Below are 18,892 nucleotides of genomic sequence, written 5' to 3'. Positions count from 1 at the left end.
ACTCTCTTTGGCCTTAGTGCTCCCATCTGTGAAGTGGCTTGTAATAGTTAAAGTATCTAAATCACAGACCAACAATATTGAATGTGATATGATGAGGGTGTAATCAGACGGTAGAATGCCACACCAGATGGCCAGCGGAAGTAAAACCTATTTGGGTTCACGTAATCAAAACATACCAGGCGGATTAAAGAAATAAAGTTATGGTAAATGTTTGATATATGATTAACTATAATAGGACTGACCTGAAACTTTATTTCTCCAGTACTGTTTCTCAGACTTTTTTTCATTATTGGTCCCCAACGAGCCTTTTAGACATTTATTGCTAATTGCTTCCACCCCCATCAAATTGTAGGGTATGTGGATATACATTACACCTGTTTAAGCACTGTGCCCCTTTGGAGACCCACAAACCCTTGTGTTCGTCGTCGTCGTCTTCCCCTCTCCGCACCGAAACTCAATTTGCACCCTCTTGGGGGCAAATTCACCATCACTGACAACGTATGGTCTAGTCTGAAGTCATCATTGTCAGTGAGTTCTTTTTTAGGGTACGCTTACATAGTGCTTGGCTACGTGCAGGTATTCGTTACCGTTACGCCCATCTCACGGCCACGTTAAATATCTTGCCAAAGGTCCTGGAGCTGAGAGGTTTGGGCCTAGTGAATCTGGCTCCTTAACAACTGTGCCACACTGCCTCATTTGACAAACATGTTTGAGCGTTGCCATGTGCTCCATAACAACACAGGGCGTGCTTGGATTGAATACCAGTGTTTTTGCGTCTTCCTGTTTCTGTAGTTGTGTGCTGCGGTGGCTTAGGGTAGTGTTGGCCTCATAAAGACTCTTTCTTGATGGTCTGATCTTATCCTGCCTCATCTACCAGCCCAACAAATGCCCATTATGGAAAGACTTGCGGAGGGGCTGGGGGAGGAGATACAAACATAATACCCAATTTTCTTCCCGCCCTCCAAGAGCCAAGTAATCTCGTTAAGCAGATAAAGCAGTTAGACAACCAGGGTGACCAGCACTACAAGGAAGAAATTACAAGAGGCACATGAAAGTAAAGACCAAAATGTTACCAAGGTCCTTTATTGCCTCCTGTCCCTGTTGATCTCATATTTTCCTTTGGTGATAAGGGTCCTCAGTCTTGTTATCAGCCCCCCAAATAGACGTGTGACATGGGATGAATGGGTGGTTAAACTGGGCCATCCTTCTGCATACCTATCCCTATTTTTGGATCGTTGTACGCATACATCTGTATTTGGCAGTGGTCCGTATGTGTTGGGATGGATGAATGAATGAATGCTAAGCTCACAAACATTTTACTGGTTTCCCTTGATAACCGCCATGAGTATAAAATGGAATGTAACCTTTAGTTTCTGAAGCTCAGACAACCATGTCACTCAGAAATATATCTGAACTACGCTTTATTTCCAAAATAGTTTGTTCAAACTAATGTGTTGTAAAAATGTAACTCAGACGTACGTCCCCTTCTAAGGACTCCTCAGGATAATTTTATTAACTCTGTCTCTGAGGAAACTATAAAAGATTTTTTAAATTTAATACTGCTATCAACTGCTAAAGTCCTGCTGGGGCAAAACACTGAAAACACTGGCCTAGGTGCTAAAAGGGTTAAGTCATGACTAGACACCATTCCTATCCTCCAGACTCTGATACTCAGAGGCATTTCCACGGTGTCACAGACTGGGCATTGACGTCTAACAAATTTCGAGAAAAGCCTATTCCCAGAGACATTTCCCATCCTCTGAGGACGTGGCCGTAGTAAAATGCTTTCAACCTTATTCATAGTTGAACATATTTCAAGATTAATGTTTTCATTCCTCTGACCCTTCTTAAAACTATCATTTTCTTCAAGAACCAAAAGACATGGAATCCCCTAAGTTGCAAATGGCTTGCACGATCGTCCACCCTTAATCAATTTCCCCAAGGACTGATTAGGAAACCAAATTGTAGCACAGGTTTTAAAGGACATTGGTCCTGGCACCTCCCAGGGCAATGATGCTGTTGAGCTGTCCACTACTGTGCGCTCACTAAAACCCGAGACACAAGCTTTGGGGCCAGCACAGTCTATTCCAGAGAATGTGCTCACGATTCAGAGTTTACCGGGAAGAGCGAAGGGCTGGTTCTGACTCAAAGACGGGGCCAACTGTAGAGCCTCTGAGTGAGGATCAGCAGTGTTCGTGGGAAAATACCACTTGCTGAGCATGTGAGACACCTCGTGAGCCGGTGATGGAACACTCCTAGGAGTTCCAAGTGTGCCTCTGATTTGCGGGGTGGCTGAGAACTCAGACCCTTTGAGTTTGCTCTTCTCCATCGACCCGGCAAAAGTGAATTATGAGTAGCTCTGAATATTCTAACACACTTGTTGATGCTGCTGAGGGTACCTGTCCCCCTACCCCTGCCAGGGACTCTCCCGTTATCACCAGGACCTGGCCACACATGCTCCTGCTCGAGGCTCGATCCTCACAAGTGGCCTGGGGGAATTTCTCATGCAGGTGGCAGAGGCCCGCCTCTGAGCTGGAGCTCACAGCCACCTTATTACCTCCTAGAAAAGGCCCTCATCCCAACTGTATTACTTTAAGCAGATAGCCACACACTGTGTAATCACTCTGAGACAAATATCTAACATCGTTTTCATTATTCTCTTCCAGAAGAGAGTACACTCAGGGTAAAACTAAAATTTAACACAGAGAGTGAACCTTACTCCTACGACAAGGCGGAAGGCTATGAGGGAGCAGAGACTCTGGCTGGATGTTATGTTGAGAGTTGAGGGTCGAACATTTAAACCTATGACACTACATGTGGAAAATAAACTGGCAAAAACACATTTTAAAATGATGACATCATCCTGGCTATGTTTATACGACACCAGTAAAACCAGTTGGAAAACAAAAATTGAATCAATTTGACTGTCAAGATGACACCAAATTATTGGCTGGCCTGCTGGTTTTCTCCTTGTCTTCCTTCTCCTCCCCCTTCTCCTCCTCCTTCTTCTTCCTTTTAAGTAACAGAATCAAGTAATTATTTAACTAAATATATTACCTAATTTTTCTGCTAACATGTAATGAATGACCTTAACATTTTTCAATTACTGTCCACCCAGTGCTTATTCATAAACACACCAACCCTAACATTCTGTCCTGTTGCTTGCTTGTTTCAAATTTTCGCGGATAGGCTAGAAAAGCATCAAATGACCAGGAGGCATAGAGAAGCGAAACACTGCCTAGTATGTGTTCTTGGTGACAAGGCTAATGTTCTGCTTAAGCAGCCAAGTATGCTGTTTACATCATTTCCAACTGCCCAACATTCGTGAGGAAATCGAGTTCCTGCTTTAAACACGACTGACCTTTGGGCAACATTCAAATCCAACCAGTCATAGTCTGCTACCCAAACCTCGTAACAGGGACAAGCCAGAGACCGGGGGACAAAGTGAGCCCAGAGAGATTCAAGCCCAACACAAAACAATGCTGCTGCTCTGCCTTCCCTTCTCTCGCACACAGCTAGTCTTTCATCTTTGAGATTTGCAAACATTGGCACGTAACCCTCACAACATCCTTGTGAGCCAGGCAGGTGGTACATGTTATGATCCCTCGTATTAAAGATGGAAAGATGATAATGATGGTGATAAAAATTGAAGCACATCAAACAGTGTCAGCACTATCACATCAAAAGACTCATGGCTTTCTCAAAAAAAAAAAAAAAAGAAGAAGAAGAAGAAGAAAGAAAGAAGGAAGGAAAGAAAGAAAAGAAGGGAAAAGTAGAAACTGTCAAATGTATTCTTATCTATTTTACTAAATTGTACGCCCATGCTAAGGTCCCACTAGTTTTGAAAGTCTAGAGCACAAGGAGTTGAATTGTTACATTGTTCAAAGGGGCAGAGAACTCTCTTGGGAAGTCAGGCATTCTTTTTAAGTGTTTTATTTATGAAAAACAGCAGCAGAGTCAAGAAACGGTCTCTTGATTCATCTGGTCCCGTGGCTGCTCCCTTATCCCAGTGTGAGGAGGAGGTGACATTTAGCCTAGGAGCCTGGTTAAACCTCCTGGGAGCTGCTGAATGGCCCGTGGAGGAGCTCCGCAGAGGAGGGACCTCCAGATAAATCAGGGAGCCCTGGCACATCAGCCCAGGGGAGCTGCCCTGTAGGCAAACAGCTTGTACCAGGGCTCTGGGGAATGAAGAAAGTGGAAGCCGTTCCTGCCTTTGGGTCTGTAAAATTGACCATACCCCCCAAAGGCCCACAGAACATAAATAAAATCAAGATTTGGGCTGGGAGAGAGGAGGAACCAGAAAACGGGCCTCCGTGCACTTTCTTGGAGATCGACAGCGAGTGTTTCTCAGAGATTTCTCCCGTGTTTCAACAAGTCATTTGCCTCCTGGAAGGCTGGCGGGAGGGGGGAGGGGGCGGGGGAAGCAAGAGCTCCTGCTGCCTACACCATTCGCTTCACAGGTTGGGGATGTGACCGGGCTCCTTGCTCACCCGGTAGGACGGCCGGTTAAAGCGCACACTGCACCCCCCCCCCCCAGGGAGTAGGCACTGCAGCCTCGCCACCCTGAGCAATTTTCCAGAACTCACAACTCCTCTTTTTGCAGTAACCTCTTGTCTCTCCTCGTCTCCTTTCTCTCCTGCGCGCGGACACACACGCGTCCACACACACACACACCCCAATCGTTGCAAGTGGACTTTTCTCAGACCCCCACCCCCCTCGCCATGAGCCCCCTAGCTCTACAGCGCCCTCCCCGCCCCTTTTCGGAACTACTTTCAAAAGTGGTGCCTCCACCTCTGGGGAGGGAAGAGAAAGAGTCCAGAGTGCCCGGGGGTGGGGGGAGACGGAGAACAGGGGGAGGCCGGGACGGCGAAGGGCACCTCTTTCCTGGCCTGCGAGTGCGCGGAGGCCGAAGAGGAGGAGATGGAGGGGGAAAGGGGCGCTGAGCCCAGGGCGAGGAGAGGGGGCGCCGGCGGGAGGGAGGAGGCTAAGAAACGGGAGGGGAAAGGAAGGTGGAGGGGAGCGGGAGGCGGGGAGGCGGGAGGAGGCGGGAGGAGGCGGGAGGAGGCGAAGGGGCTGGAGAGGAGGACAAGGAGGAGGCTGGAGGGGGAAGCTGGAGAGGCGGTGCCCCACCCGCCCTTTCAAGTCTCCGCGCCCCCGGCCCCCGGCGGCGGCCCGGGAGGCGGTGGCGCGGCGTCGCCGCCCCGACTCCTCCCCCGGCCCCTCCCCCGGCCCGCGGCACGGCCGCCCCGCCGGCGGCGCTCGGGAAATATGAAGAGACGCTGCAGCTGCGGCGGCGGTGGCGGCCACTGCAGCTCGGAGCGGCGCGCGGCGGCAGAGGCGGCGGCGGCGGCCGGGACGGGACGCGGACGGCCCGGGAGTCTGAAGGCCGGGAGCGCGGACAGGGCCGGGCCGGGCGCGCGGGGCCCGACGGCGCCCAGGGAGCGCGCGCCCCGCAGCCCCCGCGCCGCGCCCCTGGGGCATGGGGCGCGCCGCGGCCGCCTGACGCGCGGGGCCTGGGCCGGCCGCCCGTGTCCCCGCGCCGCCGCGCTCGCCTCGCCGGGCGCCGCCGCCTCGTCGCGTCCTCCGGGCTGGAGGCGGGGGGACAGAGCGCGCGCGGCGCCGCGGCCGTTCCCGGGGAGCGGCGTCCCTGGCCGGCGGGCGGCTCGCGCGGTCCCGGAGGAGGACTGGAGATGTCCGGTCTGTGCCGCCTCCTGCTCGCGTACCTGTTCCCGGCCCTCCTGCTTCACGGTGAGTTCCTCCGTCGGCGCCGCAGAACCCGGGCGCAGCCGCTGCTCCCACCCCCACCCCCTGCCCGCCCCCCACCCCCGGGAGGGGGGCTCGCGGGTTCCCCGGCGGCGCCCGGAGCTGGTTTGCGGCTGGAGCTTGCTTTCTGGAAGGGTGCAGAGCTCACACACAGACACCTTTTAGCTCCTGAATGGATTGCTTCAAGTTCGAGGGAAAACTTTTACGCAGCCTGTTGGATTTTCAGAGTCCAGACTGTCATGAAATCGCAGGCTTGGCGATCCCGTCTCCAAAGTGTCACGGCGCCTGCCGGAGGGGCTCTTGATGTGGTCCAGGCTTTTGTGGGTCTGTAAAGCGAAACTGTGGTCGTTTAAGGGGGAAAAGCAGCCCGCGCGGGTTTCTCTGTGGCCTCAGAGAGGACTGGTGCCTCCCGAGGTGTGGCGATGGGGCTCTCTCCCAAGTGGACTGGGTGCAGTTCAAGGAGCAGGGGACACTTTCACGGCCACGGTGTAGTCATTAAAACCAGTTTGCTAAGGTTCTCCGGGACGGGACGCCTCATCTCCCGCATACTCTCGCTGGATGGTTTTGTTTCTGCGCTTCGTGTGCCACATTTTCTCAGGGGCTCCGGTAACCCCTTAGCCGGAGAACTCATCAGCGCTTTCAAAGAGTTCCAGGAATTGCCCTGAGAAAAATAAGGCAGATTTTGTGGTAGGTTGGTGTTGATGCTCGCTGCAGGCGGTGGCAGAACGCACTGTGCTGATTCAGAAATCCAGAGTGAACTTTCCCTAATGGTGGACACCTGACATTTCGGCAGAGCGTCAACGCCGTGGCCTCCACAACCCCTGCAGGGCAGATGAGCACCCTCGAGGACACTCTGGGTTTCTGAGGATCTGCAGCAGGATGGAGCTTCAGAATGCATTGATGCATTGTTGCCAGCACTGAAGACCAAGCTGTGCCCCCCATCCCCCCCCCCAGCCCCCCCAAGATCTAGGAAGGGAAGAGGGGGAGAATCTAGGGGCTAGAAGTGGCTCTTTTCTTTGTAGTAGGGCTTCAGGGCAGACAGCTCCAGCCCTGCAGCCCTGCTAAGGTGTCTGGTGGGGCCAGACCTGCCTGATTGCCAAGGTGTGTACCCCGAGCCCCAGTGATCCCAGACTTTAAAAGTCAGGATGGAAGGCTTGCAGTTCGAGGGCCGGGGAGAGAAGGTATAATTATAGGGTTGCGCTCCTAGGCCCATCTGCTTAGAATTACAGAGCAGTTTTAATCTTTGGCTGAAACATGAAACAAATCAGAGCCAATGAACAGATCAAACAGCAGCTGCCACACACACCAGGGGGGGAAAAAGGGTGAGAGAGATGAAACAGACAAAATTGTCCCCTTAAAAAAATCTGTTGTAATATCTGTGAGCAAAAATGGCAGTGTGGTCAAATGACTTTTGAAATGAGAAATTACTTGAGAGTTTGGCATAAACAGAATTTTTTCGCATAAGCTCATTGCCTTTTGCACTACAAAAGTGGTCCTCAGATGTGCAGTGCGGACCGTCTCATTCCCAACTTTCTCTCTCTCTTTTCAGAGGTGGGGGTTGTAATTACGGCCCCGCCAGTCCAAGCTGGGATAGTAACTAATAGTTCGTAATAAGAGCCCAAGTATATCCTTAGTGAGTATAGCCCCTAATCTCCAAACTTGAGTCCGTGTTGGCCTGAACGTCTTGGAATGAGCGATTTACCCAGACCCGGTGGTGCTGGGGAGAGAACCTTGTGGTGGGAGGGAGGAAGGAAGGGGCCAGTCTGCACTGTAACCCGAGGAAGGGGGAGGGGGGCAGACCCCGTGCTTGTGTGCACGTGTGTGCCTGTGTGACGAAGAGGATGTAAGATAAAAAAGGAGTTTGCGAAGTTTAATTGGATGACATTGATACCCTGCAAAAAGCTATCCGATTTCAAAGTGAATCTGCAATGGCAAAATTATTAACACTGAAGTTGCTCAAAGATCAACTTAGATCCTGCAGGGAGTGTTGGACCCTAGCACAAAAAATAAACAGATGGAATAGTTGTGCAATGCATGAATCCTTGGGATTTAAGAAGGGCTTGTCATAATTCGTTAGGATAGTGTAAAGCACCAAGAAGGAATGAAGTATGCTCCCTCTCCCCTTTTTCTTCCTGATTCTACCCGATGGAAGTAATTTTAACAGAAAATGGGTGTTAATCAACTTAATCCAGGAGACTGCCTTGATGAATGTGTCCTATTCTATAGTGAGGGGTTTTACAAGCATTTACAAATTTGACAGTGACAGATGAACTTGATCATATATTTTAATAGTTATGAGTCTGAAGATTACCTGAGATCTCTTTAGAATGGCTTCATGATTTTTTTCCCTCGATACCTAGGCATTTTATTTTGCTAACCATAGGACATTATTTGTCTATTCATGGTAACTATTAGTAGGTAAAAACACATTTTCTAGAGTTATGATGTATTTGTGACCAACTTTAATAAATGTAGTTTCAGACATTTATAGATTGTTACACCTGCAAATCACATTAATGAGATTTAAAAGGGCACAGGGCCTTCATGAAGATTCTGCGTGAGGATGCTGTAGAAACTATGATGTTTGGCCTCCAGTCTTTGTTCAGTTTGTTGGTTACTTTTATTTCAACTCATTGCAAGTCATAAATCACCCCCGGCTCCTATTGGTGAGTAAGTTAGGCTCCAGCTAGACTCGAGCCTGTTGTTTGTTTTTGCTGTTTTGTAAAGCTGTAAATGTAGTGCAAAACTCAAGTTCAAAATTTGATGGAATAAAAGTATACATGTCAGTTTTACTTTCTTCTCCTTCAGCTTCTGAAAACAATTGCATTTCTTAATCCAAAAAAAACCTGTTGAATGTCACGGAAGAATGCAGCTGGAAGATGTCCATTATCACTGTTTTCTTTGCTTAGATGAAAAGCCACAAAAATCATTCGGCTCCAGAAACACAGATTAGCATGAGGTATTCCAGAATAAGTGGTGCTTTAATGCGAAGCAAAGTGCTGACTCTCTTTGCTAATGGAAACCTTTGATTTTAAGTTTTGGAACTGATGCTGGGGGAGATGTTCTATTCCCCAGAGCTGTTTACTTGTTCAGAATTCATTGACTTTTTTTGAAAGGTGAAGGCACTTTTGAGCCATTCCCTTTCATTCAAGCATATTCTAGCAAAACTTGAAACACACACACACACACACACACACACACACACACAAAACCTGTAGATTTCCTAATGATACCTTCACCAACAAAATCTAAGGAAACCCTTAACTAGGGTAAGATAGGAATCTTTGAAATACCATTTTTCTGAAGACCGGTTTTGTAACCAAGAAAACATTGTGTTTCCTGCGCCCTTTCCCTGTTGGTCATAAAATGAAATCTTGAAAAGAAATATGACTCATTAGTACATAACAGGGAGCAAGGGTCTTAGATGTTAAATATTCTCTTGTGAAATAAATGGACTTGCTTCAAACATGTGGCCAGGCAGATCTATAATAGCCACATTTATTCTTTTTTCTCCCCAAATGAGAAGAGAATCGAACATTAAGTGGATGATATGACTGTGTAATTATATACTGCTTAGGGACAGACTGATGACAACTTGATGTAATCAATTAAAGTGGAGCATAGAACGTTTAAGACTAGAAACATAAAAAGAGATGTTAGTGATTGTATATATCTGCTGACAGCTAACACAGGAGGACATGTCTTCTGTAGAGTCTCGTGTATGTAGTTGAAGCACAGAACCTGCCACTGTCATCCACGCACAGCTTCTTGCTGTGTTAAGATTTTGTGTATATAGATCCTTGTTTCCTTCTAATGCGGGAATAGAATTTTTCAGGAAAGTCACATGATAGGTATCTAGGTCAGAGAAATGATACAGTGCCACCCTAAAATCATTAAGAGTATTCTGTTCTGTGGGAGTTGTCCCGTTTCGTTCAGCTAACCACTCGTTCAGGAGGTACGTTTATGAGGTCCTACTCTGGGCCAAGAGGCCCTGCATGCTAGGGACAGGAGCTGTGAGGAGACGCACACTGCCTTTCCTGCAGAGCCCCAAAGAATATCGAAGGGCGAGGAAACAAAAGCAGAGCTGGGAGCGTGGCAGGCTCTAGATGACTGCAGTATTTTCCCTGCTGAGAATCGCCACAAACCACGCCAAACATACACGTACCACGTGCACACCACGCACACACTCCATGCGCACGCACCACACATGCACGCACATGCACACGACCGAGCTGAAGAGTACGGGTGTGGCAGCAGCAGTCAGTTTCAGAGGCAACATGCAAATTTCGCAGTCTGTGGCTCCAGTTCAACCTCAGTGTCTAGCCTGGGGACTGTGGCATTAGAAGAAAAGGACATCGAAAATTACCTCCTTTGCAACGACAGCTGAATGGAGCCAGGAATTTGAAATCTTGACTTTATTATAATATAATATCCTTTAGATAAAAAGGCTTAAAGATTGGCAAAGCAGCTCTTTTAGCTTTTGTCTCAAAAAACAATCTGGGATAAGAGTTTGGTAGGCACAGCTACCCACACGGTCGTAAAATCCAGTTTGTCTGCAATGCGTGCGTGCTTTTATTCCAGCACGTGGAAAACTGTGCTGGGGCTTATCTAGCAGAATCCAGGGTAAAGCATACATTTACAGTAATGACTGCTTATATAATTGGGCTGGGCAATTTCATGGCCAAGTAATTACCTTCATTTAATCTAATCAGTCACATTTTATCTGCTTTGGGTTTTTACATATCACACCAGTTCTAACTTGAGAATACTTTCTCATTCTGGTTATCCAAGTAATATATGTCACGTTATTGAAAACAGGAGCATGCGAAATGAGCAAGAAAAGAAATCGCTCAAAACCCTCTACCCAGAGACAACCATTGTTAATATTTTCACATTATGCTTATTTAGCTCTTGAAATTTTTTTGAAGCATTCAACCACATATTCTAAAGACTGACCTGATCAAAGATTGGTTCAGTCCCAGTGTGCTGGAAAATTGTTTCCTTCCCCACTGATTTTGCATTTTACGACACATAAAGCAGTTTGGAGCTTTTGGTTCTCAATCTAGATAGGGGAAAAACTCTGGAATATATCTAGAAAATTCAAAAATTTTAATATGTTACTGAAAAGTTGGCAATTTGGACTTGGGGTATACCTACCTTTCCTTTCATTTATAAACAATGTCCCATGCTTGAGACAGAACCTCACAGGTAGTAGGCACTCAGCTACTTGGTGAATGAATGAATATTGACTTTCAAAATGCAAGTAGCCCCTGCTTCCTCCCCAAACCCCCACCCTTCACTCTTCTGTTTGGTCCCTGTCCCTGGATTGGCTTGCTTCCTGACAACACCGTGGGTTTAGGAACAAGGTTTGCCATGGATGACTGTAGGAGAGGTACTATATTCATTCCCTCTGAAAACTATGCCAAGAACTGCTTTCTGAATGCATAATCTGGTGAATTCGGTGGTATAAACAGTCACCTGGTCCCATATGCTTTGTATTTAGGGTGTAAATCTCTGTGTAAGTGGTCAACCCTATGCTTCATTTTGGGAAATCTATGGTTTTTTTATTGATATCATTGAGAGTTATCAGCCTCTGAACAGTAGACTGTTACAATTATGATAGTGGTTAAGGTCATTCTACAGTCATTTTGGATTACTAGTATAGAATGATTTATTCCCTGGGAGTAAATCATTTGTGTGTGTGCATGTGTGCGCACACACACACACACAGGCACACACGTGAATAAACCCTCCAGAGCTCCAGGGTCTCATTTAGTTCTCTAGAAATGGTAATCTGTAGAATTATATCCTAAAACCTTCAGGAATTAATTTTTTTTTCAATAGATGAATAATTTCCTTCCAGAATCTACTTTTTTCCCCCACACTCACTTGAAAGAAGTACGCATTTGTCATCATAATTTTATCTGAGCCCAGGCCAGGGAACCCCCCCCCCCCCCCCCCCCCCCAATGCTGGAGACCATCTTACGGCGAAGTCATTTTCCTGATTTGGACCTCTGCCGGACAGGGCACGATGCTGTGGAGAGCTTCCAGTTTAGTTGGTGTCGCAGACTGGCAATCTATATAACCCTTCGACTTTAGTTATTATTACCATTACTATAATTTTTACTTTTAAATAGATAAAAGGCACATATTACATGACCCACCCAAAGCTGCCTTTGGGACTGAATTCACAGTCACTTTCTTATTGTAGGGGTGTTGGTTTTTAATCCTTTGAGATGCCCTTTCCCTTGGATTCATTTGCAGCAAAAATCTTAATAAATGAGAACCCAATGAACTAGTCTTCTCAATTAGCCAAAATGTCTAGAATCCTCAGTTAACCAAATTGTTGATGTTACTTGCACCCACATTCCCACACACAGACTTTGTCACTCTTGTCTTATTAAAAAAAATGAGGGGAAAAAAAAAACTTTCATGGCTTAAACAGAGTTATTACCTGTTCACCCCAGTATCTCTGTATCCAAAGTACCGTCCTACAAGGACTGATGTTCCTAGTAATGACCTTGAGCCACTTTGAGAACCTAAATCATCAAAGAAAGACCGTAAATGTCAACTGCGTTCAACACACAATGGCCGAATTTTCAACAACTAGATATTGTGATTAGTCAACACTTCCAGTTACATAGGTAATCCAATTAAGTGGAGGTTTTAAAAAGTTATTATATATAACAAGCGCGTTTAGTATAAATAATAGGAATACTCAGACAGGAACCATTATGATAGTCACCATCCTTGATTACTACACTGCTAAGTACCAGGATGACGGCTTTACACAATTTAAAATTAAAGTAGGACATAGAAATATTTTGCACAAGTTTTATTTCAGATGTAGTGCTAAATTAGTATAGGTTCCTGTTTTCCTTTCTCCCTTCCTCCGTTCCCCCCCCCTTTCCTTTCTTTGACTATAACTTCTCATATACCTTCTCTACAACACGCAAGAGATGGCCAGTACAAAAAACTCCCAAGACTACAAAAGAGATTTACTGCTATTTGTCCAGAGTGGTTCCCTTCTCATTTATTCAGGCAAAAATGATACACTGAACCAGACGATACACTGACCCATAGTAGAAGCTTCATAATGGATCTTCCTCTTTCCTATCTGTTTCCCATCCCTCCGAAAATGGGAAAAGTGATCTTCCCCAATTGGAATTCTTATTGTGCTGTGACATAGCTTAAAGTGTTTTGATGGTTTCTCTTCACCTTTCCAGTGAAATGCACACTCAATATGGCTGTGACACTCTTGATCACGGCCCTGCCTCTCTGCTCTTCTATCATGGGCCGCCCTGTGGTCCCCCCTCCCTGAGTCTATCCCCAGTTCCTCCTATGTGATCCCCTCCTGTCTCTTTATGTTTGGATATGCTGCACACTCTGCCTAGACCACTTTGGTTCAGTGTTTGAGACATGGCTGCCCCTCCATGAACCCTCCAAGGATGAATGTAGAGCCTGCTCTCTCTGTCCTTATGAGGCCCTCTACAAGCCCACTCGGGGTCTGGTTTCTGGCCCAACTGAGACTCCCTCAGGGCATAATGTGTGTAGCTTCGGTGCCTACAACAGAGTCTGGCCCTTCAGAACCATTCTGATGGTTTCTCATTCTGATGAATGAGTTACTAGTTTCAGTCCCAAAGTGGAGTTGACATACTCTGAGCGATACAATGAACAAAGGGGTCCCTGGGTTAGTAAGGCTGGTCTCCTTGGAGGGCACACCATGGCTGAAACAGAGGAGGAAGTCTTGGGGGATAAGGAGAGCTATTATACCTGACCTCTATTGCAGCTAGACTTGGTGCTTCAAATGGCCTTTTAATTCTAAGCCAATTAATAGAAGTAGCACTCATGAGAAGGCCTCCCAGAGTTTCCACACCAGACAAAACGAGTAAACGTTGGAGACCACTGTTGGCAGTTGACTGCAGACCAAAGAGTTTCTCCTACCGTACAGCAGGTCCTACTTTCACGTGACCCATTTATTTTTTTAATGTTTATTTATTTTTGAGACAGAGAGAGACAGAGCATGAATGAGGGAGGGGCAGAGAGAGAGGGAGACACAGAATCTGAAGCAGGCTCCAGGCTCTGAGCCGTCAGCCCAGAGCCCGACGCGGGGCTCGAACTCACGGACTGTGAGATCATGACCTGAGCCAAAGTCGGCCGCTTAACCGACTGAGCCACCCAGGCGCCCCTCACGTGACCCATTTAATTTTGCTCCTTCGTGGTAACCAAGGTGGTGGGTACTTCAAAGGGCAAAGATAGAAAGGGAACAAATCCCATTTTTTCTACGCTAAAAGTATAGCATCAGCCACGAGTGCAAACCCTAACTCACTGTGTGCTGAGGAGCTGTGCTAACTGGAGAGTTCTTCTCCATCTGGCTGCTCACACTACCACTCTCCTCCCCTGACAGCCTTGCTGGGTCTGTGAGCTTTACTCGTTGTCTGATGAGAGCGATGGCCAAGTGGAGATATGTCTCTAGAAACCCAAGTGATGTAATGATCTTTTGCCTGCTTTCAAATGGTTTGTGTGTTGGCGGTTCTGGGGTTTTATTTCTTCCACCCTCGGTTAGAAAGCATCACGGTAGGCTCCCTTCCTGTGTGACTGGCCTTATGAACGATCCATGCAAATCCTGACCACCACTCCCTCTTCCTCTGCCTTTGAACTCCCAGCTTCCTTCCCAGAGCCCTCCTTCATCATCTCCACCCTTGTTCTTTGACATCCAGGCCAATGAGTCCTTAAGAGCCTCAAGGTCAGAAAAACTTATCTTCATTCTTGGTCATGCTTCCAGCTCCTGAAATATACAAAGTAACAGTGAATAGGCATTTGTTAAACTGAGTAGAACTCGTCAACAACCACAGAGCCCGGTGCTTTGGGTCCCACCTTCTTCTGCATCAGGGTCACCAGTTAACTTTGCCGGGGAGCCCTGTGTCATTCTCAGAGCCCAGAGGGGCCTGGCTCTGGATGACTTTTCCCATTATTTTAGCTGTCCTATTAGTTAGAATGGACTTTTTGAGGGCAGTCTAAGAGCCTAATCGTTATTTAAAATAATAACACATTTAATGAGAACTATGTGCCTGTGCTAAGGAAGACAGTCTCAGATAATCCTGAGACCAGCCCTAAGAGATGGGTAGTGTTATCCCCTTTTTACAGATGAGTACACAGAAGCTTGGCGAGGTTAAGTCATTTGTTTAAGGTCACAGTGCTAATGGTGTGTTTCATCAGTTGTAAGAAACACATTTTCTTCCCATTTTAAGATCTCTGCAGTGGATATGCATCTTATGGTCGATGGGGGTTCTAGTCCCTGTTAGCCTGCCGGGAGCAGTCAGGGGGTGATACGGCCTTTGCCTCTGTGAACGTGGACATAGTAGCACACACTGTCTTCCCATCGCTTCCCTTGTGTGTGTCCTTGTGACTCCATGTCTATGGATTAGTTGCACAGGTTGGTTTTGAAAGTAGAGTAAACGTTTGAGCCCGCATGCTTGGTTGCTTTCTCCGTAACTTACTGATAAATTACACTCTTTGAGCTGAAAAGAAAAACCACTGTGAAAATTGGAGTTGCCTCATAATAGAGCAGCAGAGCGTTAGTGTGACATCAATGAGGCAAATACTTATCACTGGACGAATAACTGCAATTCTATATTTTCTCATGTTAGCAGTGATCAATTACCTGGAAAGGAAGATACCCACAAAACGGTGTGGCTGTGTTTGTTGTTTTGCTGTTGAGATCCTTGCAAAGCAAACATATTGCCTGTCACATGTGAAGCATTGCAGCCGCAGGCAAGAGACATTGTCAAATCTCTTGGAACAGATAAAAGCAATGTCAGAGTAGCAAATGCTACTCTGATTCAGGGTATCTCGGGACTGTAGTTCAGGCATTGTGTCCTCATTTAAATACAAGTGTTTTGTCACTAGTAGTAAAATAATGATGCATCTTAACAATCCTTGACGTCTTAGATTCAGAGAAATCCTTTAAGTGGCAGATCCAGTTTCAAACTCACGCAGCCTAGCTCCAGATATTTCGCCCATACCCACTATCCTCCCGGCTTTCATCATCTTTACAGGAAAACAGTTGCGGGGTATAAAGGGGCTTACAAATCGAATTTTAGAACATAGCTTGGTTGATAGCGAGCTGATGGTTCTTTACTAAATGCTTAGTGTCGCATTTAAAGCAGAGCCTTCCCCAACTCCCACTGCTTTGTAACTTGAATTAACATTGTAATTGATCACACAGTCCATTGACCTACCAGAGACAGCAAGCTGTACTGTCTTTCATTTCTTGATTGCCTAACAGGGAATCCAGGAAATGCTTCCCATCATCAGGATAATTACAACTCTTGGGATTGGTGGGAGGTATAGTCCATAGTACCCCCTCTCCCTCCTCTAGTTCAAAGCCAACTGACAGATCAACAGAGGTCTCAGACAGATGAAGACATGAAAACATGAGGATTGTGATAAAAATCAGAAGATACCATATAGATGATGGCCAGGATAGGATTGCTAACAGTTCACCCCTGAAGTTTTCAGACTTTCCACCTGGCCTAGTGCCACAGTCAAACATCGGAAGGGGTGGGGTCCTTACTACGTGGCGAGTGTGGGAGCTGATCAAGATACACTAGCAGTTGACTCTTGAACAACACAGGTTTGAACTGAGTGGGTCCACTTACATGTGCACTATTTTTTTTTTCAATAAAGACACTACAGTGCTATAAATTTATTTTCTCTTATGATTTTCTTGATAACATTTTATTTTCTCTAGATTACCTTATTGTAAGAATACAGTACATAAAACATATAACATGTTGTTCAAGGGTGAACTATATTTTGAAAACAGGCCAGTTTGTCAAAGAAAGAGAAAAGTGGCGTGGTCACACACACTTGTTTCCTTCTCCATCCTGCACCGGGCTTCACTGGGGAAGGGTGAATGAGGGAGGCAGAAAGGGTACCGAGAAATGCCACTCTTCCTTCCTCCCTGGAAGCAGGGGCCACGGGAAAGAAGGTCGTCATGGAACAGCCATGAGCATCGACACTGCCCAACGTGGATTTCGGATTTGAGTGTTTCTCTCATTCTGGCTGGGGTCCCAATCACCTGGCTGGGGTCCCAATCACCTGGCTGGGCGACACGGGGCTGGTGGTGAGGTTGCATGCCATTTGAACACAGCACCATCATCTCGTTTTAGAATCTTTTTTCACACTTGTCATTTAGTTGAATTGTACCCATAGGTGTCTCTGCCTCGTTCCCTGTTCGCTTCATTTAAGATACATAAGAATAATCCCTGCTCTAGCCCACGGCCAGCATGTTGCTCAGAGGAAAGCCCCAGACTTCCCACGTGGAGACTGCTGTCTTCTCAGTACCAAGGACTTTCCACAAAGGATTCGTTCAGCCCTCTGAATCATGGCAAATATCTGAAAATCTGAATATTTTACAAATATCTGAATGTTATCAACCTGTGGGTCTGAGTTTCCCCAGTAGATTTCATCATGTTGCTGTAAGTCACCATATTCTGGGTCTAACGTTTCATTTTTAAATTAAATTAAATTTTCTCTTGTAAGCCATGGTTTCTCTATGAAGTTATTAAGGTGTTGATTAAAAAATATATGATTGCCCCCTCATAGGTACCATTCTAACAGATGCATTTTATTTATTTCGTGTATATTTCTATTTTGTTTTTATACATTTGTCTAACTGGTGTTTTGCGGGGGGGGGGGGTTGCTAACAAGGTGCTGAGTACTTAGTAGGTCCACGATGAGGTCGTATTAATGTGTTAATTACTTCAGGAGTGAATCTCGAAACAATGGGTTTTCAGATTATAACTTCCTTTGCCAGCATGGCTTTATTCTGAACGTGGGGCTGGTGGCTATTTTGCATGGTTAAGTGTCCGGCAACATAAACCACTTATACTGAAGACAAACTTAGTCCTAATATCCCTTTACCCGTGGGAAATAAAAATGTACAGCCTTCTTGTAGTTATTCCTATTAGAACCCTGCATTGTCACCGACTTTGTGGGTGTGAAGAGTTGGAGTGGGAATGTAACTGGGGGAAAGCGTCCCACACTTCCCCAGTGTCGGGCGGGTAATATGACTTATACCCTACTGATGGGCAGCCCGTGGAGGGTGTCCATCCAGAGACAGAGCCAGAGGATGGAAGGCTTGGTGGGAACAGCTGGGAGCCAAGCCAGGGGGCACATGTCAGATGGGAGTCCATCCGAGTTGTTCCTGGGCCTCTCTCCCCTCCATCACAATTCCCTTTCCCTTTCCACTGAGGCTGATCTCCACACTCTTCCCCCTCCTCCCCTAAATGTGTCCCTGCACGACCCCTTTCTTACTCCTCCCTTGGGACATATTCCTTTCTCTCTTCAGTCCCTGTTACGTTCATTTGCCTGCACGGTAAGCTGCTCGTTTGGATGCACGACCTTATTTGCTGCTTCACAGATGCACGGATTTGAGCTCAGGCTTTGCCAGGAACTAGCCAAGAGACCTCCCGCGAGTCCGTGTTGTCTCCATGGGCCTCGGCTTTCCCACCTGGGAAACGGTCTCCAGGGACACCTCTGCCTTTGAGATGTGAACTCCACGAGAACAGAGACAGTGATAAGCATGGCGGGGTAGGAGTGCGTTTCCCACTTGCAGTGATTTCCGGCCAAGGAGCAATTCTTCAGCCTGACTCCTTCCTGTCTGCTGCAAGCTCTCCTTTCAGCGAACTTCCACTTTTCTCTTTCAGGGCTGGGAGAGGGTTCTGCCCTCCTTCATCCTGACAGCAGGATGTCAGCAGGATCCCATCCCAGATCCTTAGAGAAAAGTGCCTGGAGGGCTTTCAAGGAATCACAGTGCCATCACATGCTCAAACATCTCCACAATGGCGCCAGGATCACTGTGCAGATGCCACCAGCGATCGAGGGCCACTGGGTGTCCACTGGGTAAGAGGGCCAGGGGTGGACCGGGCCAGGGAGGGACCAGAGAGCACAACGTCTTTGGAAGGCCTTTCTTAGGGTTTCTCAGATGCACAGAGACTCTCTCCTATCTGCAATGGTGTAGGTGTTATCTAAGTTCTAACTAAAAGCCAAGCAACACTTTGAAACTCTGGTTGGTAAAGAAACAGAGCTAAGTACTGTAGAAATCTTAGCTAAAGCAGAGATG

At 46.8% G+C, this 18,892-nt stretch overlaps 1 protein-coding gene across 1 annotated transcript in view; it reads left to right on the top strand.

Moving 5' to 3' along the window:
• Positions 1-5,595: 5,595 nt before the first annotated feature.
• Positions 5,596-18,892, top strand: part of APCDD1 (APC down-regulated 1) — a 33,694-nt gene continuing 20,397 nt past the window's right edge. The window contains exons 1-2 of the mRNA XM_042911637.1: positions 5,596-5,748; positions 18,477-18,672. Coding sequence (XP_042767571.1) covers positions 5,691-5,748; positions 18,477-18,672 — 254 coding nt within the window. The 5' untranslated portion in view covers positions 5,596-5,690. The remainder of the gene's footprint in view (positions 5,749-18,476; positions 18,673-18,892) is intronic.

Source organism: Panthera leo, chromosome D3 (genome assembly GCF_018350215.1).
Source record: "Panthera leo isolate Ple1 chromosome D3, P.leo_Ple1_pat1.1, whole genome shotgun sequence".
Lineage (NCBI taxonomy): Eukaryota > Metazoa > Chordata > Mammalia > Carnivora > Felidae > Panthera > Panthera leo.
This window is presented reverse-complemented; position numbering and strand designations above follow the sequence as displayed.